General features: G+C 38.1%; 1 protein-coding gene across 1 annotated transcript in view; it reads left to right on the top strand.

The window, feature by feature from the left end:
- PTPRN2 (protein tyrosine phosphatase receptor type N2) overlaps positions 1–25,895 on the top strand; it is a 635,829-nt gene that overhangs the window by 46,808 nt on the left and 563,126 nt on the right. The window contains exon 2 of the mRNA XM_036405382.2: positions 19,979–20,029. Within this exon, the coding sequence (XP_036261275.1) occupies positions 19,979–20,029 (51 nt within the window). The remainder of the gene's footprint in view (positions 1–19,978; positions 20,030–25,895) is intronic.

The raw sequence follows: 25,895 nt of genomic DNA, 5'->3' as shown, positions 1-25,895 counted from the left end.
TTGTTGCAATTTTTTCTTTCAAAAGTCCCCTTTTGTGTCAGGATGACTGGGAAATGTATAGTGCAAATTCAATTTAAGACAGGTAGGAGTCCTCTGGTAGGACTCTTCCTGACTTGCACTCATACTATGTGTATTATTTATCATCCTCAGTGTTCTGTTTCTGCTATTCTTAGCATGTGGCTTTGTTTCACTCAAGCAGTATATTGACTGTGAAGACTGGTTAGGAGCAAACTGTACAAGGCAATGAAAATATCTTTTAATTTTTATTTTAGACATTCATGAGGAAAATTATAATGTGCAAGCAATACCAGTGCAAAATTCCTTGCATTTTGGTTATGTGTTAATGAAGAAAAGAATTAGTAGAAATAAGAGTTCAGGTAAAAATCTTCCATTTTCCTATTGTGTGTTTATCTCAGTTTGCACAGATGATGTGTGCCATGAAATGCATCCAGTGGGCAGGAAAGTCTGGAGGTAATACAGCTGCAAGATGGAGACAAGATCTTTAATGAAGTTTTTTACCTGATAGTAAAATGAATTTGAAAATTTTTTTCAGTCACTAAGAAATAAAAGCAAAGTAACTTTTAAAGCATTTCTTAAAAACCATAAAAATCCGCTGTAGTACTTTGGCTTCTTAGAGATTGGCAATTTGATTCTTGGTTTCAAATTCCTGGGTGCTTATCCTTTCTCCCAAAGCAGTCAATAGTACTCCTGCTTTGATTTAGCACTCCTCCAGACTACTCTTTTTGGATTGCCTAATTTTTACTTTTGCGCAAACTTGTCTGCTTTGCTTCTGGCCACTTGTGCAAAGTTATTACAGGGAAGGTAAACGTGAAGGGTTTGCATCCTGCTTGTTCTGTAGAGCAGGGTTCTCTCATGGTCTGCTTTCTTTCCTCTGTTATGGCTCTCACCTTCAGTTTGCTCCTGCTGTGCTTTCTGTTCCATTTCTTGTTTGGCCAGTGTCAGGAGCTTGGGCTTGTTACCCTGGTGGGGATCCATGCTGCTGATTAATAGCACAAGTGGCTAAAAATAGGTGGAGTTCAAGCAGGAGACGTTTGCTGATTATAAAATGTTCTGCCTTTTATCCAGGGCTCTCAAATGTGATTCTAATCAGGTGACAGAATGGCCACTACTGCTCACAAAATGAAGGAACTGATGTATCATTTTTTAAAGTCATCCTCTGCAGAATGGAAACTTCTTTTGAGAGAAACAGAAGGCACAAGCATGTTAATCAGTTTAAATGTTATCTACAGTTATTTTTTTTGCCATGGATGAGAGGCTTCTGCTGAGGGAGGCTGTTGAGAGTGTTGTGAAGAGCATGTGACAAATATCTTTTATTCCTTTTCAAAGTGGGAGTCTTGTGTCCTTGTTTAACTGAATATAAAAGGTTTTGCTTGAATTTAAAATTCTGAAATCTATATAGCAATCATAGGTGTAATGAAGATGCCAGTCATTATTTTATTGCTTAGCTGGAAATGCACCTTCAGATACTTTCTTTTTTTCCCTCAATCTGTATGTAAGTTGTAATTATTCTTGCAATCAAGTTTAATTAGGGTGGTTGTTATTGTCGCATGGAAAGCTGAATACAAGCAACTTCAGGCAGCTCTCATACCCCTTGACATTTTTCATCAGTATTGCTACAGTTGGGTGCTCTGCTCTTTTATCAAAAATAAATATCAAAGATAAATTTATCAAGCATGAATTATCTTTCCACAAAGTGATAGACCTGTACTCAACTTGAAAATATTGTTTGTGCATAAAGAAAATATCATAAACATGAAAAATGCTGCTGGTTGGATGTAACCTATACATGTTTGCATTACTTTCCTCATTTGAGCACAAAATACCCTACCCTACCTAAATCTCCTTGGCATTTAGATCCCAGAAGTCTGCCTTTAACTGAAAGTAAAAATTGCTGTTCAAAGTTAAAAGATAAATACACTGAAACCTGATTTCCAGCCTAGACAAAGTTCTAGTATTTGGCTCTTTTATACCTCAGATCTTACTTATGACTGAAGAATAAGAAAATAATAAATTCACTTTACTGATGAAGTAATTGGAGTGTAGTGAAGATGGCCATGCTTTCTGGTGTGTAAAACAGTTCATCTTCTGCTCATGGCTTAAAAAAATTTCTGACTATTTTATGGTGGAAAGGGAATATACTGAGAAAGTAAGAGAAAAACAGGAAAGCATTTTGATCTAATAGGTTTGTATTGTTGGGAACCAGAGGCCTAATGCATTAAAATAGAGGAAAAAAGCAGTCAGTACTCCTGTATTAAAAGAAACAAACAACAAAAACTAAGAACTTTTGCAAGTGTCAGGCTAGACACTTTTCTGTTCTGTTGGAGTATTTTATGCCATCTGTCTAGACTGTAAGATCTTTAAGGCAAAATGAGATACACAAGTGGCACATGGACCATTGCTAGTACTGTTAATTGCTTGGTTTTCACAACATCTGGCACGCATTATATAACACATTTTCTTCTGCCTGTTGAAAGCAGATAATATTTATTTACCTGCCTGTCACCAGGGCTTTGAAGATACTTACGGAAACCAAAGGAATAAATGAGCCCTGGAGGTGAATTGAAGCTTTTCAGACACCCTAGTCCAGACACAGCCTCTAACTCTAGGTTTTTAAGCAGTGTCTTGCCTCTCACTGGAACAGTTTTCTGATGCTCTCTCCCTGAACATCTGTTGATGGCCACTTTCATAGCCAGAATCCAGGGCCAGACAGAACTCCCCTGTTGCAAATGGCCAGCCTGATGTTCTTAAAATCTGCACGCTGCTGTGGGACCCGTTAAGTTTCATGGTGGTGATTTTATTGTGCCATCAGTGCCACCTCAGTTGACTGAATGGCAACAGTCATAAAAGGGGAAGAAAAACATTTTATCTTCTGTTGCCTGTGTTTCCTTCTACTGAGCTGAGGAGATACAAAAGAGCCCTTGGAGTATCAGAATTGAAAAGGTCTCTGCTGGAAATGGTTGACAGCATTGCCTCGAACAGAACAGGAGAACAGGAAATAAAGTGGGACTAAGAAGTTCACTGTGCAGGAATAGCATATACAGAGTTAAGCTTGAACTGGGTCACATTACAGGAATTTATTTTTTTTCTCCCCTTTCTCATTAGTTTTTTTGGCTTTGAACCATTTCTTTTAAAAATGAGACCTCTTCAGTTAGTCATCATAAATTAGTCATCCACCAGTGTTTGAGGAATTGGCCCCAAGTGAACTAGGCTGGTGTAGTAAAGTATAATTCAGCTCCTGTGTAGCCTTTCTTTGTGAACAAGGCAAATGAGCTTGGATGTGGTCTCTGTTTCTTTGTGCTTGGATTCCAGCTGCTGTGACTGGGTATGGAGGGCTCCTGCATGGCTGTTCTCTATTAGAACCTCACTGCAGAAAGGAACCTGCTGGTGCTGTGCTTACATCTCTCTGACTGCAGGAAACATCCAGATCCTATCTAGCCATATTTATCTGCATGAAGCTGCAGAAGCTAAAAGTCATCCCACGGTGTTTTAGCATATGCTGAAAAATGAAATACTGTCAAACTCCTACAGTACTTGAAATAGACTTGAAATAGCCTTACAGTTTTGCTCCTTTACGCTTTTTCTGTAGGGATCATTCAGGGATTCAGATGCAGTGGGGCACAGAAATAGAGAATGAATCTCTCACTTGTTGAAATGAAAATTAACCTTCTGAACTAAGATGACTTTAGATAACTAGAATCCCCAGTTTCATGCCTACTTTTTGTGCTACGCAGAAAGTGCAGCATGAATAATTCAATAAGTGATACCCAAGTTTATAATTTGAAAAGAGAAATGTCTGGAAATTTTATATGAATGAGATCTTTGTCATTTTTTAAGCCTGATTGCTACCAGCATAGATCTTTATCCTTTTTTAAGCCTGATTGCTACCAGCATAAATGATGGTCTAAAAATATGCTAACTGTTTTTCATACCTATTCAGTGTAGCCAACAAGGAAATTTCATGTTTTGATCAGCAGTATATATCTGCAAAATAACATTCTTGGTTCCAGTTGCAACAAGTAGGAATTTGCCATTAATTTTAAGGTGGGTGAATTTCATTGTTCTGTGTACAGTTAAAATAACTTTATAGATGGGAGAAGTATGGAACATCAATGCCTTATCATACACAATTATGAAGGCATCCATCCTGATTTGAGGGTGGTGGGTGCTGTCCTGCTTGAGTTTTGCAGTTTAATTACTTTTCCCTTTGTGTGTGTATGTATGTTTGTGTGTGTGCTTGATGAGAATCTTCTCCACAGACTGGTTTATTGCCCCATGATTTTACAATGACTAAGTAGCGATTCAAGGAAGATTGAAATGTTAATTTCCTTTGTTCTCCTATTCTTTAAGAGGCCAGCATAGGTAGGGTGAGCACCACTAAAATAATTTTGGTTCTAATATTAACTGCACAAGTACAGAATGAGATTCTTCCTTCTCATTGAGTTGAAAGAACAAAAGCCCCCAAGCTAAGGTTTCTAAATCATCATCTTACTCCCACAGATGATAATTTTCAAGTGGCAGATGATTATTTCTGGAATCAAGAATCTTTCTTACTTCCTGATGTGTCATTTTTAATTTTTTCTAAGTTGCCTTTAAATACTGTTTAGGTATAGATATCACACATAGCAAAAAATATAATCTCAAATGCCTTGGCTAGAGGTAAACCTGTGAGGAATGTTCTGGATTTTTTCATGTGTGCAATGATTATTTGAAACCATTCTTTTCTGTATCCAGGATGATGTTTTAAGCTGCAGCTGTCTTGCTGAATATTCATTATGAAATACTTGTATTTAAAAATAAACCCATTAGTTTTCCTTCTATCCCACCAACTTGCCTTTCAATATGTGCCAGTGACCTGGCATGGTGACTGCATCTCTGAGCCTTAGGTCTCCATGGAAAATCTTCATATGTTAGATTTCTTTTTTTATAAAAATATCCAACAATATGCAGATATTGTCAAGAATTTTTAGGAATGGATCCTAAAAATATAATACAAAGTTATTTAGCTGTTTTCTACCTTCTCCTTTAAAAGCTCATGTGGAACTACTCTCTCTTGTCCTAGGCCCCCATCTCTACCCTCATACTTCCAGGATGAACTGTCTTCTTTCCAGCTTGGAGTTATTTCTGATTCACAGAGTTGCTCATTTAATAACAGAAGGCATTCTCTGTGACTAGAGCAAAATATAGGGAGGGGGAAGCATATTTCTCCTTTTTCAAGTAGAAAGAAAGGTTAATTCACTTTTATATTCCTAATTTAGCTGAGGAACAGCATCTCTTCTATAATGCAGCAGAAGCATTTTCCCAGACCACTTGAATTCCTGAACATTTAGGATCCAAACTTCATATTTCAAAAATCAGTGAAGGCCTGTCAGTGCCTACACCAGGAACAAGATACTCCCTTGGTGGCTGTTCCACTCTATATTGTGGAAATATGACCACCTGCATCACTGGAAAATGAGGCACAGAGGAGCAGGGAAGCCAAGGTTACAATGCCCACAGAACTGGTGTCAGGCAGAGACATTCAGCAAACCTGAAACCTCATGGAGCAGTTCAGTATAATGTACAGGGCCTCCTTTTTTATAGTTTTTCCTTCCTTTTGAGTCCTTGTATTGCCTGAATCTGTTTTTTTCAAAAGTATTCAAATGATTGAGTCTTGACAAAGTTACCAGTTTTGAAGAGGTAGACTTTTGCTCTTCTGACATCTTAAGGAACACAGTAGAGAAGTCTTGTCTCAGGTAACTGCAAGATCACTACAAGAAAGCTGCAAGACAAGTTGAAAAAAATAGAAATTTTATGGCATGGCTCACTTGGATTATTTTAGAAAAGAAGTCTGGGTTCAGTTGTCTGACAAAGGGCACCTTGAGTTGTTTCAGGTGCTGTGGGTATTCTGCCTAATGTCTCTGACACTCCAGAAAGGACTGAGTCTCCTACCAGATCTCTGTGTTGTGTGGATATCTCAGTCTGTGCTATCTCAGATGGCAGTAGAAGAAAATGTTTTGCCAACAAATTCCAACCCCATTTTATTGCAGCAATAGCAATAATACCAATAATCATGAATGTGTTTTTAATACATATATCCTATAGACATGCTTAATATATTTGTATCCGTGCAGGTATAATACAGATTTATATAGCTGTAGTTTGCAAAGGCAAGCTCTGATAGTGAGTTTTGCAGAGTGCCTGGTGCTGACTGAAGGTGGGAGAGCAGAGGTGCAGCAGTTAGTGAGATTAGCAATCCTCTTTGATGTGTAATTGCAGCTGTGTGCTTCGTGCTTTTGTGTGCCCTGCCTCCCGCTGGGGCAGGCGCTGCACACTCAGGAGCTTTGCAAGTGAAAACATAATGTACTTTATTATTCTCCAGAAAGGGGAGGGAGAAACCAAGCAAAAAATAACAAGAAACAAAAGCAAAGTACATTTAGCTTCCCTTCATCATAAAGGAAAGAAAGAACGCAGCAGGAAAATAGCTTCCATATTTTTAGGCATTTGTGAGTCACCCTAAATCTCTTAGGATATTTTAGTAAAAATTATATTAAAAAAGCTTCTATGAAGTAATGAACTCGTAAGTTTTTCTGTGTGACATGTTTCAGTTGCTTTTTTTAATGTTTCTTTTGAACTTCCTCAGGGTAAAGAATCAGTTATCCACCTGGGAATGCAAATGTTGTGAAGTGAGCTGTGTGGATTGTGAGAGGAAAAAAGACTGGGAAATCTTTTCTGAGGTTGGCTGTGGCGTTCTGTAGTTCTACACTAGAGTATTAGTAGTAGCAATAAAGGTGTTCACACCTCTGGGAAAGTAGGGGCTGGTGGGATAATCCATGGCCTGAGGTCACTGTCCTGCCCTTAAGGACCTTTTTGGCAACTGTAGGGTCTGGGCTTAGGCAGGTGGGGTGGAGATGGAGAATGGGTTAGAATAAAGTCATAGTGTTGTCAAAAAATGTCAACAAGGGAATTGCATTCTTAGAGAAGGTTTTACCAACACTGCAGGGAAAGGCTTGCAAGATCTGGAGTGATAAAATCTCCAGTACCCAGCTGTGATTTGAAAGCTTGTGGACACTTTCATATTCATTATAGAATTAAAGTATTACAACTAAAAGCAGCACTCACTGAGCAATAATTATATTTTATATCTGTTCTACCTTTAATCCAGAATGACATAAATTGTGTGTTATTACATCATCAGATGTCAATGGGCAGGGCTGCTGAGTGTAAGGAAAGTGAGGATTTTCTGAGAGGTGGGGAGGACACAGGTATGTCCACATACTGTCAGCCATGAGCAGCTCTCTCCCCCTTCCTCACAGTTGCTCCCTGTCCTCATATTTTGTTTAAACTGGGGAGTTGGATAGGCTGGGTTACTCTGACATAAGATTCCAGCAGACTTGGGCCACTTGAGGACTGTTTTTTCATTGAACCTATATGTTAACTTAATATTTTTAGTATGTAAAAATGCTAAAAACTGTGGCAATTACTCAAGAAATTACACAAAAGGTTTTTTGATTTTGTTGTTCTGCCATCACATGAATGGCTGAAGGCAAATTGAATTAATAACCAAAATGTCTTTGCTGTAAAAATCCTAAAAAATATTCCATGAGCACCATTTCCCCCCACGTACCCTCTGTAAACATGTTCAAGGAAGATGTACAAAAGGAAGAGAACTGTAGATACAGAGATTCTTGTTCTGGTCCTTGACCTGATACTCTCCAACTGCCTGCAGGAAACTGAAGCCACCTTCTCAAAACAGGCCAGTGCTTGATGTGCATCTGATAGTTAAGTTTTATTTTTAACAAAGCTCAGTGAAGAGAAGTAGATGAGTACTTGTTCCTTGTACAAAGTAGTGTGTGGTAACACTTCATATTTTGGGTTTTTTGACATACCATTAATGAAACAATTTCAGGTCTTTCAGGCATTCTTGTCACAGTCCCATGTTGGTTTGAAAGAATGCTTCAAATGAGGTTGCACATTAGAGAAAAAAAAAATCATTTACTCCTCTGGGCATAATTTTGATATTCTTGTGCCTTTACTTCTGCTGCATGATGTATAGATTGTAGAATAGAGTAAAGGTTACAAAGCTTTGGATTTTTAGGGTGATTTATTTGTTGCTTTTTTTGGTGTTTGTTTTTTCTAAGGCCTTCTAATTAGGGTATTTTGTAAGCACTGCATTGATGTAGAAAGCATTGCATACACATTAATTCTTGTTTTCTGTAGAGTATTGGATTCAGGAACAATGCAAAATTAGATTTGTAATATATTCATCAAATAGAAAGTCTCCAAGTATAGTTTTAAACATAAGTTGTAATGTTTTGGCTGGAATTCAAATCCTGAAGGAAGAAAAAATATTTTTTTGAATAATACTGGTTCATTAGAATAATTTAAGAATTTTTAAGAGGGCTCCCATATGAGGTGCCAGACTGATTCTAAACCTTACTGAATATAGTGTCTCAGAGAATTATGCAAATGCTGGTCAACTGCAGACTGAAGACTCATGTGTGGAACTTCATGAAATATTAACATCAAGAATTTTTTGGTGGAAAAAACAAAATCAAGTCTTTAATTAATGAATCTTTGGAATCAACTTGCAAAACTATCAATGGGATTATTGTAAAACAACTTCTGTTCTCAGGATGCCTCCAAGAAATTAGAGAGTCCCTTTCTTCTAAGTTCTCAGAAATCCCAAGACAGAGTCCTGTAAAGTCAGTGTAGGATGCTAGCAGGGAAATGCAGGGCTGTTCTTATCTCTGCCTCTGGCTTATCTCTGCACCTTGGACTTTTTATCACTTTTAACACATCATGCATTACAGACATTTCTGTGGAGATTATTCTCCTGCACTTCTTTTCTCAGACCCTCTTATTTTCTCCCATTTCCTCTCTTTTCTTGTAGATTTTTCTTCTTCAGTTGTTGCACAGTTCACTATTACCTCTGTTCTCCCTCAAGTATTTTCTTCTGAATTTGTACCTTTTACTGTTTCAAATTTTCTAAGTTTCCTCAACCCCCTTGATTCTCTATATTTCCATACAGGGGAAAAAAGAAAACCAGAACAAAACAAAAAAACCTAAAACCAAACAAACAAAAAATCCAAACAAACAAAAAAAACCCCCTCTGAAGTGTTGGTAATTCCTTTATGAATTAATAGGTTTCATTTTTTTTTCATTGTGTATGATCTAGGCTAATTATTGTTACTAGGGAGAGGCTGGATTCAGCAGACAAAACCAGCTCTGGAGTTCAGAGCAGCTTGGTGGAGCAGTGGAGGAAGCTGGGAGGAAGTTCCTGATTGGTGAAAAGAGATGTTAAATTCCCTATTCCCTTCTCTTTTCCATTATGTGCCTTCTACCTGGTAACTCTCAGTAGCAAAGAATATCCAGGAGAGGGTAGGGAATGAGCACAGAGAAATCTGTAAAATGGAATTAAAGTTTGCAAAGGAAAAACAGCAAAGACAAAAAAAAAAAAAAAACCAACTTAAAGAGAAAGAAAAAAGGCATTTGGACCCTAATTCCCTGCTCAGATACTTCAATTCCATCAAAATCAACAGGCATTGGAAGCTAAGTTAATTAGAGCTGGTGTCCCTATGGCTGCAGTATAGCAAAGGCTTTTGTCTTAACAGAGAAAAGCACCTATATCAACTCCTGACAGCATCCAGCCTTCAGAATTTTTTCCTTCATAAATGGATTTGCTCAAGTGCAGTTTCTCCTTGGTGGTTAAAGGAGTGCAACAGATGAACTTCTAGAATCTGAGAGGTTTAGTCTTCTAATGATCTTTTTCTTTTTTTCCAGACAGAGAAAAATAGTCTTTTGTGTACTTTTTAGGAAGGAAACAGAAGATGAATTCTGGTGTTACTCAGCATGAACACTATTTGTCATATTTCAGAATCATCTCTAATTTTCTTGGCTTCCTCCCCAAATTGCTTTAATCATTAGGCTTTTTCTTAACTACATCTCTGATGTGTGTCATTATTGTGGCTGCCTCTCAACAACTAGCCTAGGGAAAAATACATCTCACTGGTCTCACAGAGTAGGCAGAGCTGCTTCACAGACACAACAGCAGGATGTATTCTAGGACAGCTGGCTCTACTGCCAGCCTCAGAAACATCAGGGTGAGTCAGGAGTAATTAGAGCTCAATTACTGGTCAAAATCAAGACCATTCACTCTCAGTTCGTTCCAATAGGTGTAATTTCACAAAAGTAAGTAGAAGCAGATCATTTAACTCTGTGATAAATTTAAACATCTGTCTGCAATGGGTTTTGAATCAATACAGAATAGATTTAATTCTTTATCAGCATAGCAAAGCATTGTCCTAATTCTGTCCCTTGTCATTGTGATGCCCATGTAGGGGTTTCAAACACAACAGCCCAACAGGACTTGAACAAAGCCACAAGGTGCTGCACGTGGATTGTTTGTCAAGACATAATTTGTATCGATAGGGACAGCTGAGTTTTGGTAGCGTTTAAAAAATACCTAGTAGATAAACAATTTTATGATTTTATTTTTTCCTGTGGAAAGGGAGTTTTGGGCATCTTAATAAGAACTGGTAACTTTGATGTGCTACCAATATCCCTGTGTGACCTGTTTTTCTTAACTCTGTTCCATCCTAGAGGAGGCTGCAGCTTCATTCGCAATTCAAATTCCCAGGGCAAATTGTAGAGATAAATCTTGATGTCACAATCCATTGAATTTTACCTAATATTATTATTTTTCCCTCAAGAACTCCAAGAGACTATGACTTTCTTCATTGACTTTCATTATGTTTCTCCAGTACATGAATAATTAATGTGGATTACTCTGGACTGTTTAAACTCTTTATTAAAGAAATTACCAAGTGTATATAATAGTGTCTCTTCCATTAGATGAACACAGGTGATTTCAACACTCTAAATTAACGTTATAATGTGATTCAGAAATGCATGATAAAGGCATGAAGCTGTTTTTCCAAACAGCAATTTTTACTGTTTTCAACATCTATCAGACCTCCATATGGATACAGAGAAAGAGACAGATTTAGACCAGCGTTTGGGTCCTACCTTCCTTTTTTGGAGCTCTTCTGTAAGAGTAGCTCCCACATCCATGGGTGCTGTTGTCCAGATTAAAATTACTTCCCTGCAATAAATGACTCTGAACTAGCCCCTTGCACTTCAGACTTGTTGGAATTATGTATTTCTTTTTTCCTTCCAAGTTGTTTTCACCAAGTCCACATTGTAATTTTAACCTAAAAATTGTAACCCAGCTTAAATTAACTGTGAAATAGAGATGAAGGAAAAAGGAGAGGGTTTTTTTTAAAAAGTTTGAGGAAGGAAAATAGAGGGGATCCTATGTGACAGGCACTTGGTCATACTGCAGCTCTAGATAAAGGCATCTTTGGTTGAAAGATGCTGTACTGTTTTCTAAGCAAAAAAGAACATAAAAGCCAATAATAGCAGAGAGGGCCTCTGCAAAAAAATGCTCTCTGCCTTTGAAGTCTGCTTAAGATATTGTTGGGAGTGGAATATTACCCAATATAAATATTGGGTAATTGCTTAGTTTTAGAGGCAATATAAGTGGATGAGAATTGCTGTAAATTCTGGTTATGTTTTTTTAAGCACCAAGAAGATACTCATTAAGAATGTCTGCCAAATAATGAAAAGAAAAATTTGGCACTTGTTAGAGAGAAATGAGAAACATGTCTCTTTCCTTCCTTTGATTATGGAAATAATGGGAGCTTTCCCAAAACAGAAGACATAACTTTAAAGAACCATTTAAAATAAAAAAACCCTGTCACTGGATCCAGCTCTTAAAGATTGAGTGCTGTCAGAGAATGGGACATAAGTTTCTTAACCATGTAAGTGTTTTGGATATTTTTCCTGAAAGAGTTATCTTCCAAAGCACATAACCCCCAGACAGAGTTCCTGTTCCCTCTAGCTAATGGTTCATTACTTCTTTGACCCAGCTTGTCTTAACCCTCACTGTGGAAGGCATCTAGAATTATGTTATAATTAGGATTTAGAATTCACTCCTGTACTGCAATTTTGTAAAACAAGTATGCTGGAATAGACTGGCAGTCAGTGATGGGCAAAATGAGGTTGATAGATATCATGATGGCAGCAGTTCTTTCACTGAATAAATATCACAGAGGCCTCTGCAGTGCGATGCTTGCTGGCCTGTGTGCAATGGTATTGAGGAAGGCAGTGCTGGTAATGTCACACTCTGCTGAATGTAAGCTTCAGTGTTATACCTTTTGGCTGTGGATAATACCAGAAGGTTTTGCTGCCAGCAGATTTTTGTGGGCAAGGATGTTGTACAGACAATGACAGGTAAAAAAAAATCAGGCTGCTTGTTGATGTATTTAAACAGTGAAATGGAATTTAGTCCCAATGGTCTTCAGCTTTCAGAATCTCTGCCAGGCACAAAAGAAAGTTTTGCTTAGTTGCAGTTGGGATTTCAGTGGGTGTTGGGTGATTTTAGCTCCTGCCCAGAAATAAATTTAATTTTAGCAACTGGTGACCAGAAGGTGTTTAATTGCAGTTACTGAAGGCCTGCTCTGACCTTCAGGACATCATGTCTACAGTTTGTGAGTACTCCAATTAACAATTGTTAATTTTGAAGGAACAGATCCTACATTTTGTATTGTAAAGATGCTGTTTTTTCCCCAATATAGGACACCAAAATGGCAGAAATCTTTTGTTTGGGGCTGTGTTACTCAAGTAAATCACATTTGACCCCTTCTGTCACAATGGTAAAAGATTTCAGTCATGATTGTAAGAGGTAATGTTTTAAAATTATCTTCTCTTTATTCTACAAGAATTGATTCATCTCCTTTTTTTACAATATAAATAGTGTTCAGTATAATTAAGTAGCAGTGGAGCTACTTGTTTGGCAGATTTTATCTGTGCTCCCCATTTTCCTTTGAGTGAATGGCGGTCTTGCTAAAGAAACAGAGTTAGACAATGTAGCAGTAAGAGAACTGTAATTTTTCAGAAGAGATAATGCAAGTTCTTTAATGTTTACTGTGAAAAAATGACAAAATGGCTCATCAAATGGTAAATTATCTACTTTCTGAGCCCTGGGCAAATGCAAATGCTGTTCTAAAGGTTTCTTAGTGATGGACTTTCAGTCTCTTCTCTTCATGACCTGTTATTACTGCTCACATCTTCAATTATTCTTAGTAGTGACCTTTTCTCAGTGCTCCCCAGAAAAAGGCCCTACATCATTGCAATCATGGCATTAGTAATCAGATAAGCGAATAGTAGTCTCACTACAAAGCAATTCCTCTCTTTAGTGGTGAACATGCTCAGACTACTTACATGCAAAGGAAAAGATCTAATTTTTTCTTCTAAAGGCAGAAAGGACAAAGTACAGATTTACATAGTGAGAAATAATAATAACAATAATAAACACCACAACATGTCTGTACTATGTTGCCTATTTCATGCACCAATCCATACATGTTGAAGGGCAAGTGATATAAAGAATGTAACTCAAGTTCTGCTATGTAATGTCGTTGAGACTTCAGAGGCAAGTCTTGGTTATAAGTTTAGTACTGAAATTTTTCCTAAATGAATGAAAACTCTATTCCATGATGAATTATTCTGGCTAGAGTCATATTTCAATATACAAATCAGTGTGTATGAAAAATGATTGAAAGAAGGGGTAAATCTGAGATGAAGGAAGTGTTAGCACCATATGGTAACACTTATGGGAAATCTTGCTTACTTTACTTTGGAAACTTTTCATGTAAACGATTGCACAGTCCTGCAATTAACCACTGCAGGGATTTCTTTTGTCATCTTTATGACTGTTAATTTGGATTAGAGTAAAGCCTGGATTCTTCACCAGGGATGAGTGCTCCTTTGTATGAAGCTTTGTACATGCACATAATTAAAAAAGAAAGGAAAAAACCCTTCTCTCAAGAGTTTGCAGTATTACAAAAATATCAGGCACATATTAAACTCATAAAAGGTGGAGTGAAGAAAGAAGATCAAAGCTCAGTATATTTTATGCTGACAATATTTTTCTCACTTTCCCTCTTGGGAGAAAGAACCCCTTTAGTATTATGTGCCACTTTAATATTATTCTTGACCACATTGATTTACTGTTCTTTCATCGCTTTACTATTATCTAAGCAGTTGTTGATAAACCACCACAGGCTCCGAGGGCTTGATAAAATCTCTTTTTCAGTGTAGAACATTCTGGATATCCTGAGAACCTGAGGAGACACCAGAATGTAACTGAACCCATGCCTGCTCTGAATTGGGGTAGCAAGACAGACCAAATCCTGCCCTTCTTTTACTTCCTGTCTCTTAGCTCTCTCCCAGTCACACACTGGAAGGGAGAGAGATGGGGAAAGGTTGAATGTGCTGGAAGGGAAGTGGGAGGGCTCTGTGGCATTCACGTTCTCTGAAAAAATTCCTTTGCCCAGGATTTTTCTCCTGGGAAGCTGAGAGGCCTCAGAAAAAGAAAACAATTCTTATCTCATTTGCTTCTCTTGTGTTGTGCCTGTCTGGAATTGTGTTTGGAGATTGTTTACCCCCAGGTGATTGTTTCATTGGATTCTGCTGGGAGTTGTTTGGACTCTGGCCAATTTGGGCCAAGCTGTGCCAGGACTCTGGAAAGAGTCACAAGTTTTCATTATTATCTTTTTAGCATTCAGTAAATATCCTTTCTGTATTCTTTAGTATAGTACATTATTCTTTAATATAATATAGTATAATAAAGTAATAAATTAGCCTTCTGAGAACATGGAGTCAGATGCATAATTTTCCTTCCTTTGTCAGGGCACCCTCATTTTACAACAGAGGGCACCTGTGGGCATGGATGGACTGGATGGCCAGAAATTGCCAGCAACCAACACTGATCTGGTGACAGAGCTGCTCGCCTGCAGGAGTGAAAGGAGAGGGCTCAGTGTAGTGGGGGCAGTGCCTGGGAATGGCATGCACGTGTTTGGGAGGGACAACTGCATTCTGGTGTTTTCTTGGAGAGGAGGAGTTAAAAAAAGAAACACTTCTCAGGAAGAGAATGGAGGAGTTTGGAACAGAAAAAAAGGAGCAAAGGAGATAAGAATGAAAATTTAAAAGGTAGGGCCAAGGAATATCCTGGTTTTTTATCATAGTGAGTGCCATAATGAATCTAAAGTAAGGAAGGCAGTTAATCATTTGATTTTTCACAGGCAATTGGTAAGTTTTGAGTGATGAGTATATACTTAACGTTGCATGTGGAAATACCTGTGTAACCCCAGGGTTTAGGAAACTGGGATGAAATTTGCTTAAAGCCTGTGATCAGCTTGATGTTCATTTTCCCCAGACATTCTTGCAATTTTGGGTAATTCTAGACTTGTTAAGCACACATGTATGGCAGACAGATGAGGATGTGTGGAATAGATCACAGCTTTAGCAGACTGAACAAATTTATCTCTCACCTCTATTAGTGAGCAGAATATTTCTCTAACAGATGACTTCTCCCATCAGTTTTCTGCAAGAAACCTTGTTTAATTTTTCTTACCAATGTGTTCAGATTATAATTTATTATTGTTGGGCATCATCTTGGTTTTTTTCAGTTAAAGCTATCACAGTTGTGTGAATTAAGCACGTCTAAAATGTAATTATTGGACCATATTTATTAATCCTACTATAGGAAAGTAATCTGACTCACTATTTAGAGTCCTCCACAGCTGGGGCTCAAGACCCAAGGAGACATTGACCTGCCCCAGTGTTTCCTTGTTTCTTACCCTCACCAGCAGTGATGAGCTCACCCTGCAAGGTCTCCTGACCACATCTTGCAGCCAAATGTGGAATAAACGGGTAAATGTGGGGTGCACTTTCATGCTGGACTATTAAAATGTTAAAGACTGCTGGCATATTTTGATTAAGGGAACATATACTGGCTGAAGTTGTGATGGGCCAGGGGTTGTTAAGGGCTGCAGATGTGAGGAGACATGAAGTGCTTCCATAAAAGTTGTAGTAAGAGAGTGAAAGGAAAAGGTAGAGATCCTTCAATAACACAAAACACTTAAAAGGTTTGTATTTTCCCAGTTTCAGAAGAAATGTAGCTGGTTTTGCCTGTTATTTGGCTTTTTGTTTTGATGATTATAAGACAATTTTTGATAAACAGGGAGTTTATCTATGACCTACTTTTAAATTTTAATTTAGAAAAATGCTTACAGGATTGATGGCATTCTTGGGAGAGGTGTTTAGTTTAGGATCATCATGAGTTGGTTAACGGGGGAAAGGACAGAGAAATCAACATAATATAATCTATTTGAATCATCAGTCAATGTCAGTTTATAAAAAAAAATATTTTCCTTATAAGAGAATTTTTACAGTTTTTTCTAGATGAAGTTCAGGTGACTTCATCTGCTGCATTGACTGTCCTAACCTTCAGAGGCTCCTTGTGTAAGTCAAAACAAACAATATGTTCCAGTGCAATTTAAACTTTCCTATTATTTTCTTTTGCAAAGCAGAACTGCTGTATGATGAAGAGAAGGAGGTAGTTTTATTAGTGTCTCATGAGAAGAATAAGTTGAAAAAAAGAAACTTTTAGGTCCTGTACGCGCAGCAGTATTTTATGATTATGTTTTGCTGCCTTTCTGAGAAACAGCACTGGAGATATAGAGGGGGAGGAAAGGGAGGCAGAAGAATTTGCAAGGCCCTGTGGAATGTCTTTTTGTGGCTATTTAATAATGCACTATGAAAATGTATTGTAGTATACATTATATACAGAATAGTAACCTGATTTGTCACTACTGAGATGTGGAAACCACGCAAGTGTTTATAAAGACTGCAAGTTAGGTAAGAAAACTCTTTGAATTCTACATTTAACAAGGCAATGTCTGCTGGATAATTATGTGGAGACTTTGTTATTTCAGGGCTGCTGTGTGAAGTGAGATTGAGGCTTTAGGTTAGGTGTTTTAAAGTAGTGTATCAACAGTTTGTGTACTGGGAGATTTTTTGTGGTAGGGAGATATTTTTGATAAAAAATGCAATGTGATTTTACTCCCATAAGGCATGAACTGAACTAAATCTATTTTGGAGATGATACCACTTCACTCTTCAGAGCTGACTTATTACCACCATTACTAATAGTGGGTAGATGGTATTTAAAATGAAATATGGTACTTCTTAGTGTTCCAGCAAATAGCAGGAGATAAATTAGTAGCTAAATTAGCATATTGACTGGTTGAGTGAAATATGCATAACAACTCTAGCAATAAAGAACTTGAAACAAAATATTTTTTCAAGGCATTTTGGAGGTCCTTGTCTATTTTAGAGTAATCCTACATGGATGTAGTTTACTATGCATTGACTTTTCTAGTTTGCTCTCCAAGACATGGATTTACAAGTCTGATTGCATCAGATTCCTTGCTGCAGTGAGCATCAAATAAACAACAGTTATTAAAAGAGAAACTAAAACATGATAATGGCAGTTTTCTTTTGTGCTTTTCCTGGAAAATTTATTAGTCAATAAAGCAAAATCAGAGTTCTGTATAGAAGTAGCATGAGTGTTGATTTCTTTGTACCTAAGCAGGCTTGTTTTGTTCATTTTGTATCTGTATTTTTCTGCTTCTGAGCATCTCAGTGTATTATTATAGGATGGCCTGTCTCTGGCAGGTGGCTACAGACAGCAGGTGGTTGTAATCCCAGCTCCCACGTGCTTCAAATCAGTAGAGTCAGGTGAACCTGTCACTGTTTTAACTTGCCACTCCACTAGAAATATTCCTGGCTGCATCTTCTCCTCTGACACCTTTTGGCTCCACAGCACTGCAGGATGGGAAATAACTACAAAACTGCCTGTCTTCCCTCCATCACAGGACAAATTCAGCAGTATTTTGCTAGACACAGATATTTCAGATTTCTGGTTTTAATTCTTTTTTTAGTTTCTCTCAGGGAAAAAATAGAATACTGATTTTTTCCTAGCCTTAAAACTTTTTTTTTTTAGAAGTGTTAACTTCAGATTTCTGGAAACAGGAACACTGAAGTATACATTCCCAAGTCTAGTTTATTTGGTGCTTGAAGTCTTTATTTTTTTTCTTTCTGCAAGAGTGCCTTTCTAAAGTGAGCATTGCTATTCTTTTAATTAGGCTCTTGTTCTGTGAGCTCTGTGTGGATGTGTTTTGGTCACTGCCTCTCATTGTTCTTGTCTGATGCCCTTTATGAGTCAATGTACAGCTCAGGCATCCTCCTGCTTGGCTGGGTCGGTAGCACGGCTGCAGTCAGGTATCTTCAGTGAGTTTCCAGACACTGTTTCAGGTCAAATGGTTCTTACAGCAGACTTGTCTGGAGCAAAGTCATCCACATCTCAAGAATGTTACAAACCACAGTGTACCCCGGGGCATGGGTAAAAGGATGATAGAACTCTTTTATTCGTGTGCATATTGTAAATCTGTGTAAGGTTATGTGTATGTGGTCTTTGCAGGCAGGTGTAGGATGGATGTGAAGGACTCTGTTGGTTCTCCAACATGTCTGGAATTCACATAACTGGGCTCAGACCTAGCATGTGCTGCTAAATCCTGCTGAGAAACATAGCATATTAGTTCAGGCTTAATGATGTGCTAATACAGTTATCTGCTGAAAGGCTTTTCAGAAATTCCTAAGTCACTGTATCTCACCAAAACTTTTCTTTTAGCAGGATTAGGAGCCAGGAAATTCATGGTCAGAGGGTTCTGAGCCTTTCAGTTCTTTTTCTAAGGACATCTTACATAATCCACTGGACTCCCTGGTGATTAGAGGTGCTGTACTTTGGGCTTTCATGGAGATAGGCATGGCTGGGGAGAGAGGATTTGCTCATTTATTTGGATTTGGTGTAGTTCCTGGCTGGTTTCTTTTTGCAAGGGATGTGGAAAAGTTCAATATTGCTTAATATAACTCCATGTGGCCATTTATAAATAAGATGTTTTCCGGGAAAATGAAAAGGCTTAATTGTGAAAATGTGCTTTTAAGGGCAGTGTTTGTGTCCAACACACGGCTTCATTCCTCAGATTTGCTCCAGTCCTAGCCCTTTAGCTTTGTCAGAAAATAGAGAAACTTCTGGTGAGGTAAACCAAGGGAGTGGCCTTAGCAGTAGCAGAATATTTCACTGTGCCTTTGGACCTGATCCTTGTCCCTGTGCCCCAGTGTGGGGTGACCAGAGCAGAGGCACATCTTGCCCTCTTCCCTGCTACCTTCACAACTATCAGCAGGACTCATTTTGGTTGAGGATAAAAGCAAGAATCACTATTGTCCCAATGCCTGGTTGGGTGACAGCAAGGGAACAGAACAGTTTTGTGACAAGGTAACAAAATACTTTATCCATGCAGATGTGTATGAGTGAAAGAGCTGGGATTGCCAGCCTGGATGATGTTTCTAGGGTGAAGAGTGGAGCTTGTGCTGTTAGGGGCTCATCAAGCAGCTATGGGATCAAATTTCCTATTTTAAATCAAAAAAATCCAAGGAAATTTTTCATGCACCTATACTGATTTGTCAGCTGTCTGTGAGGTATTAGGGTATTGGGTAATTTGGAAGCCTTTCTCCAAGGAGTTAGCACTTCTGAAGTCTTAGGCATGATCAGTGGTTGCAGTTACTAAACCCAAGCTTCATCTGAGCCATTTATAGGCTGATTTATAGGCTTGTCTTATTGCTGTGGCCACATTGTCAGGATGCTCTTGGTTTCTTGGTGTATATTCTTGCAGTGTATTGCAGCATTACTGTGCTATGGTATAATAATGTGCTCAAAATTAAGAGAACATAAAGTCCCCCAAATGACTTAATGAGAGAGATATGTGTGGAAAAAGCCTGAACCTTCAGTGGAGAAATGAGGGGAGGAAAACTGCAAAGGTTATTCTGGACCTAGCCAGTTAGTAAGATGTGCTGTCTAATCAGACCTGTTCTGGACTTCCTCTACTGCCCAGCTGAAACTCCCAAGGCCAACCATATGTCTGACTTTTTCAGAGCATTAACAGGTCTTCAATATGCACTAATTATCCACCATTTGAAACCTGTGTTAATTTTTACCTTTCTTTTGTGTTTTTAGGCTGCCTGTTTGAGGATGACCTTTGCAAGTCTTTTGAAGTCTGTGTTAATGGTAAGTCTTCCAGGTTTTGCTTGCTGTTTGGTCTGTCTCCCACTCTGTAATTGCTGTATGTTTCATTCAGTAAACCAAATTCATATGTGAGTGAGGAGGAGGGGAAAAATAAAAGTACCAGGTATGACTATTCTGGTCAGCATTTATGAAAAATTTAATAGATTAAAAAAAGAAAAAAAAGTTCTCTCAGCCCTGAGCAAATCCATTTACTATTATGTGAAATATATTTAAATTTAATTAAGCACACTGAAATATGCTAACATTTAATTTGTCTTAATAAGGGTGAAAATAACTGTTTTGTTACCTTTGGATTGTTCCTCTTTTTAGAGGATGATGTTGAGTAATTATCAGTCTCCTCTTCTTCAAAAGATTGTTATTTTATATAATAAGAGAGTCTCAAAGGAACACTGCAGTTGATTATGCTGCTTCCTTTTTCTATGATTTTACTTGAATTATGCAGGAACAGCTTTCTTCTACTGTCCTGCATAATTTATTTTCAGTGAGTCCGAAAAGACAACATAACATATGAATGAGGCTAATGGAATAGTACAAAAGATGTTTTCTAATAATAGTTGAAGGTTGGAAATGTGCTATATGAAACGATTTAATTCACAATGAAAGACAGAGGATGTTTTGAGAGAGGTGTTTGAAGCAATAACTGTTATAAAATATGTATTTGTGGTGAAAGGAGGAAGGGAGTAGTGTTCATAGTGTCATTTGACATAGAAATACATGGCAGTATGTATATCTGTAATGGGGGGGTTAATATTTAAATTAAGTATTGTATTTGAAATTGTTTTTGACATCATATTATAAAGAAGCTTTGTTTTCTATCAAACTCAGAAACAATAATATGGGTCTATTAATAAATTAAGATATTAATAAGGTTTAGCTAATGAACATTTAGGATGAAATGAGATTAAATTTCCAGTACTGTTTAACATCAGACTAATGCAAATTTATAAGACTTTTGTATAGATAATTCCCATGACACCAGTAACAGATTCGTATAGGTTGAATTTTGGTGACTATCAGTATTTTCCAGTGCCTAGGCTGGAGTCTTCCCCAGTGCAAGCAGCTTTAATCAGGTTTAATCATAGGCAACTGTTATATGCAGCAGACAAGGCATAGTGGGGAATTTATGCAACAGATGATAGAAATTTCTGTACTTTAAGGGATCTCTCTATTGAAGACTTTGCTGTTCCTAAAAATGTAACTTCCTAACTTCTTGCTCTGCTTGTTTTCTTAAATGAAGAGGCAGTTTGTCAAATGTCCATATGTCCATACTCTTTGCCATGCAGAATTAAATTATGGAAGTTGTATCTTGGAATTTGAAGGGACCTTTTCTGTAGAACTGCTCATGTTTTGGCGTAACTAACTTAAAGAAATGTCAGTAATGAGTAAGACAGATGATCAATAATATTTTCTAATGTCTGATCTTGTTTTAAAAAATACTTGCAGGGATTCTGTTCAAGTGTCTAAGGTAACTGTAAAATATTTAATTTGTTTTTTGTCCTGCTGGACAAATGTTATCTAGAGTGTATTTTAAATGCTCTCCTTGATGCAAGTGAAGATAAACCATTCCTGAGAAAATAAACAGGATCTTTGGGAGATGGTACGTTGAAGTACTAAAAAGTTACCAGAATTTTTTTATATGTAGCAGAAAGGAAGTTGGCCTCTTGCTTCTGAGCAATCCTTCACATTTTTTCCTGTCAAGAGTGCTGCTGATTCACCTGTACCTCTGGAATTTTTCAGGAATCCTGATATATTAAGATTTGAGCGCTTTGCTGGGTTGAGAGCTCAGGAACTGAAGTTTGTGGCAGTCACTGTGCTCAGAAGCAGAGCTTACTTTGAAAAGGTTTGCCTCCCTTCTGGTCACACAAGTGGGTATTTCTGAAGTACAGTGTGAAAGTGGGTAAGAAACAGCAGCTGATTTTTGGTAGCATGTGATCTGCAGATCTTGTTCTGACTCCTGCAGGAAGGCTGATAATTCTGATCTTTTTCTCTGCCTCCAGCAGAGGCAGAGAAAACTGACCACATTTGCAGAAATAAAGCTAGGTTTGCCTACTGAAGACATAATTCACAATATTTGCTGTCTCACATCTGTAATCAGCTGTAGATTTCAAGGGTATTTCATGCATCACTTGTGAAAGCATAACCAAAACACCAATAACTAAGCTATTTCATAGCTTAAAAACCCCCTACTCTTCTTCCCTTCTCATTTCTTCTGAAGAGATATTTTTACTGAAATATTTTGATAAATTTTCCTTTCCATTAAGGAAAAAAAAAAGGTGTTAAAAGAATGGGTTTTGTATTGTTAAAAGCAATGTAATAGAAAGGTGAGATCTGAGATAAGAGGCATAACTGTTTATGTCAGAGATAAGGGCTGCTTACATCTGTTTAGGTCATGTGCCATTTTTGCAGGGCAAAGGACCTGCTGTAATAATGATTGTTGACTTTTCTGTCACTTTCTCTCATCATATAAAGGTCTCTTTTGGCTTCAGTGATGGGTTCTTGCTTAGGCTTGTTTAATAGCTCCAGCAGCATTCATGCAATATTAATTTATTTCCACAAACCTTTTATCAGTTTTCTGAGCTGCACTGACTCATCAAGTGGCTAAGAAGGAACATATTGTTTCACGTTAATTTTAATGACATAAGGATAAGCCAGGCAAAAAGACTGAGTTAGTTTTCCTGGACTTCTTTTTTTGCAAAGCCAAAACTTTGAGAGGTAAAGTGACTTAGATGTCATTTATTTATCTTCTGGTACATCATCGCTTCTTTGTTAGAGCTGGAGGAACTGATATTTTCCCCATCTAAAATGCTTGAAGCTTGAAAGCCTGCAGCTAAAAAGGGTGATGGGAAAGGTGAATATACCTGTGAGCTGCAGACTCTGATAGAAAGTAACCTGGCATACTGTAAGCTTGGAAATGCTTGCCCCCCCCCCAATAAACTCTGAAAAGCTGTTACAGATACAACAGGAAGGAAATAACATTGAAATTAAAGAAAATATCTAGAAGGAAAATAATATGAGGAATAGTATTTGCAGTGATGGTATGTGTAGTGACACAGCTGTGGGTAAAGGGGGATATGGCTTTCACACCTTCACATGCTCTTTGCTGTCTGGGTTAGAAGTTCAAGCAAAAGAGTTTGCCTGTGAGTATTTTTTCCTTAACAGCTCTGCCTAGAACGTGTTTGTATAAAAAGGAAAGAAAAAAGCATCAAGGAAGAATTTTTACAGGGTCTCTGAGACAGAAATCCTTTGCTTACCCTTGAACAGTCCTTGTATTTATATACTAAATTTAGTACAGCTGGATAAGCAGGAATATGTCATGTTTTGTTTTGCATTTTAAGTGACAGATAAAGCAGTTCATGTTAAACATCAGCTTGTTTACCTTCCTTGTTGGAAGGTTTAAACAAACTGGCTCCTGTGAACAGCAAAACAAAGACAAGTTCTTACTCTTTCTCATGAAATTGTGCTATTGAATTCTAGCAGTGCCACTGGGAAAGACACCATGTGGTACAGATAAAAGTGTTCATTTCAAAATAACCATCCCTTATGTCCTCCCTTTATTAAATGTTTGAACTGCTCATTTAGAAGGGTGCCATTCTTTCCTTTAGCTTTAATCTCCAGATATTTTGCTTCAGGAAGCAGTTTTGTGCTGTGCTTTATGCGGGCATGGCTACCATGATATCTTTGCTCCTATCAACAGATCCTTTACAAGTCAGGGCAGTTTTATTTACGCAAGAGGCTGTGGCTGCAATCCTCCTTCCTGCATGAAATAAGAATGGGGTTCATGCAGACGAGATCAGATAGCAGAAAACATCTCTGTGAGGCCAAGCAAGGGAAGTTAATTAAATGCAGTGGTTGGCGCAGAGTGCGTCGTTAAGCCAAGCCTGGCTGACAAACACCTCCCCTCTCCTCGCAAGACAGCTCTGATGTCTGCAGCAGTGTTTGGAGAAGCTGTGCTTCTGAAAGGCTGGGCATACAGCTCTGCACAGCTGAATCAATATTGCTTTATGTATGCAAGCTGCACTTGTTAGGAGGGACTTATGTTAGCACGGTGTGGCAGAGGCACCCGGGCATTGCAGTACAAAATTGTGAACCTTTCCAAGCCTGGAACTCTGCAGGTAGTTCAGAATATTAATGCGTTTTCTTCCTCAGCTACAGAGCTCCTTGAACATTTGGAGTGTAAGTGATTGCATGTGCTGGTGATGAGCCATAAACAGTAAACATGTGCTACAGATGATAAGGGAGAGAAGTCAGGATCCCTGAAATGGTTTCTTGAACTTAATGTGTTATGCTTTGAGGTTTTCCAGACCATTGCCTGGTAGGGTGGGATTGCAGAGGAGATGCACCTCGGCATTGTTGAGCTAACAGATGTCTGCGGCAACATCTGTGTTGGCAAGGCACTGCTCTCCAAGAGCTATTGAATGTTTGTCAAATGACACTATAAATCTGGGCCTAAGCTTTCTGAGCCCTTTCAGTGAGCATCAGTACTTATTATAACTAAATTCAGTCTTCTGAGGAGTAACACTAGAGTGGTACCTCTGCATGCACTTGCTGTACTGTCTGTAGAGAATTTATGTGCTTTTCAAGGATGTGGGGATTCTTCACAAATTGCTGAAGTTCAAATACCACCTGATGTAATTTCTTACCCGAATTCTGAAGTAAATGAGTGTGTGTGGATGTTTGCACATGGATGTTTTGTTGCTGTAAATGCCTGACCAATTATTTAAATATTAGGATTTACTTCCAGTGGTTCTGCTGTACCAGTTCAAGGAAATAATAGGACTTTTTTTTTGTCTGACACTTAATTTTTTGGAAATATGCTTTGAGTAAGTAATGTCAGAAGAAGTCAGTCTTGTGTGGTACTCAAGAAGAAGTAAAGCTTAAAATCTGCCATTGTATAATGGTGTTCTGAAAATCCACATCTTCAGAAGTATTTACACACTTCATTCAACTGAAATCAAGGGTGAGTTAACGCCTAAATATTCCTGAGAATCTGTGGATGTGAAGATGGTGTCTCAGTTATTAGGAATACTTTATAATTTTTAAGGAAATGCATGTACCTTTTGAAACAAGTTTGTGGAAATAAACACCAGGATTGAAATTGGCTCAATTTTTTCATTCCCCACACTTGTTCTTCATCAGGTTGTGTGACAGTTGTGTAATAGGAGCAACTACATGAAATGGAGATGGTTTGGGAGGAAGACTCCCAATTTCCCATTAGCCTGTGTTCTCTTGTGTGTTAGCTCTCACTTTCCCTGAGCTATTTGAGGTACTGGAGGTGAAAAATTAACATTTAAGTCTTAAGGTTAAAATGTCAGTGCAGTGGTGACTTCATTTCCTTTACTTTGAAACAGTGTGGTGGAATTTTTTTTCCTGATTGAAAAAAGCCCCATCTATCTTCCAAACTGTGTATTTGTGTCTTGTGTTTGTCTCAATGTGGTGCGAAAACAGCTGCCTGTGTGATGGTGGGACAGAAATGCCCAGCACAACTGGCTTTAGAGCTGGAGTAGTGATCAAAGGTGAAGCTACTCCTCTTAGGAAAAGATGTTTAGCATGGTAATAGAACTGTGGTTATCCACTGCCCCAACTGTCTGTAAAAACTTCTTTGTGGAGGCTTCTTTTTGTGGAGAATCTCAAGGTGCAGCTCCTGCAGGGCAGAAAAGCATTGCTGAGACTTCACTGGCAGTGTGCTGCTCAGCACCAGGGGTGAGAGGCAGCCATAAATCTCCATTGGTAATGCTTTATATTCCCATGTCCTGTCCTAGTAAATAAGTTTTGGAGCTGCTGAGTGCTGCACAGTGCTATTTCATTCGGACAGACCTGCTTTTGCTCAGAGCTCAGGCAAGAATTCTGC

Source organism: Molothrus ater, chromosome 1 (assembly GCF_012460135.2).
Source record: "Molothrus ater isolate BHLD 08-10-18 breed brown headed cowbird chromosome 1, BPBGC_Mater_1.1, whole genome shotgun sequence".
NCBI lineage: Eukaryota > Metazoa > Chordata > Aves > Passeriformes > Icteridae > Molothrus > Molothrus ater.
The sequence above is the reverse complement of the archived record's forward strand: the minus strand, read 5'-3'. Positions and strand labels throughout refer to the sequence as shown.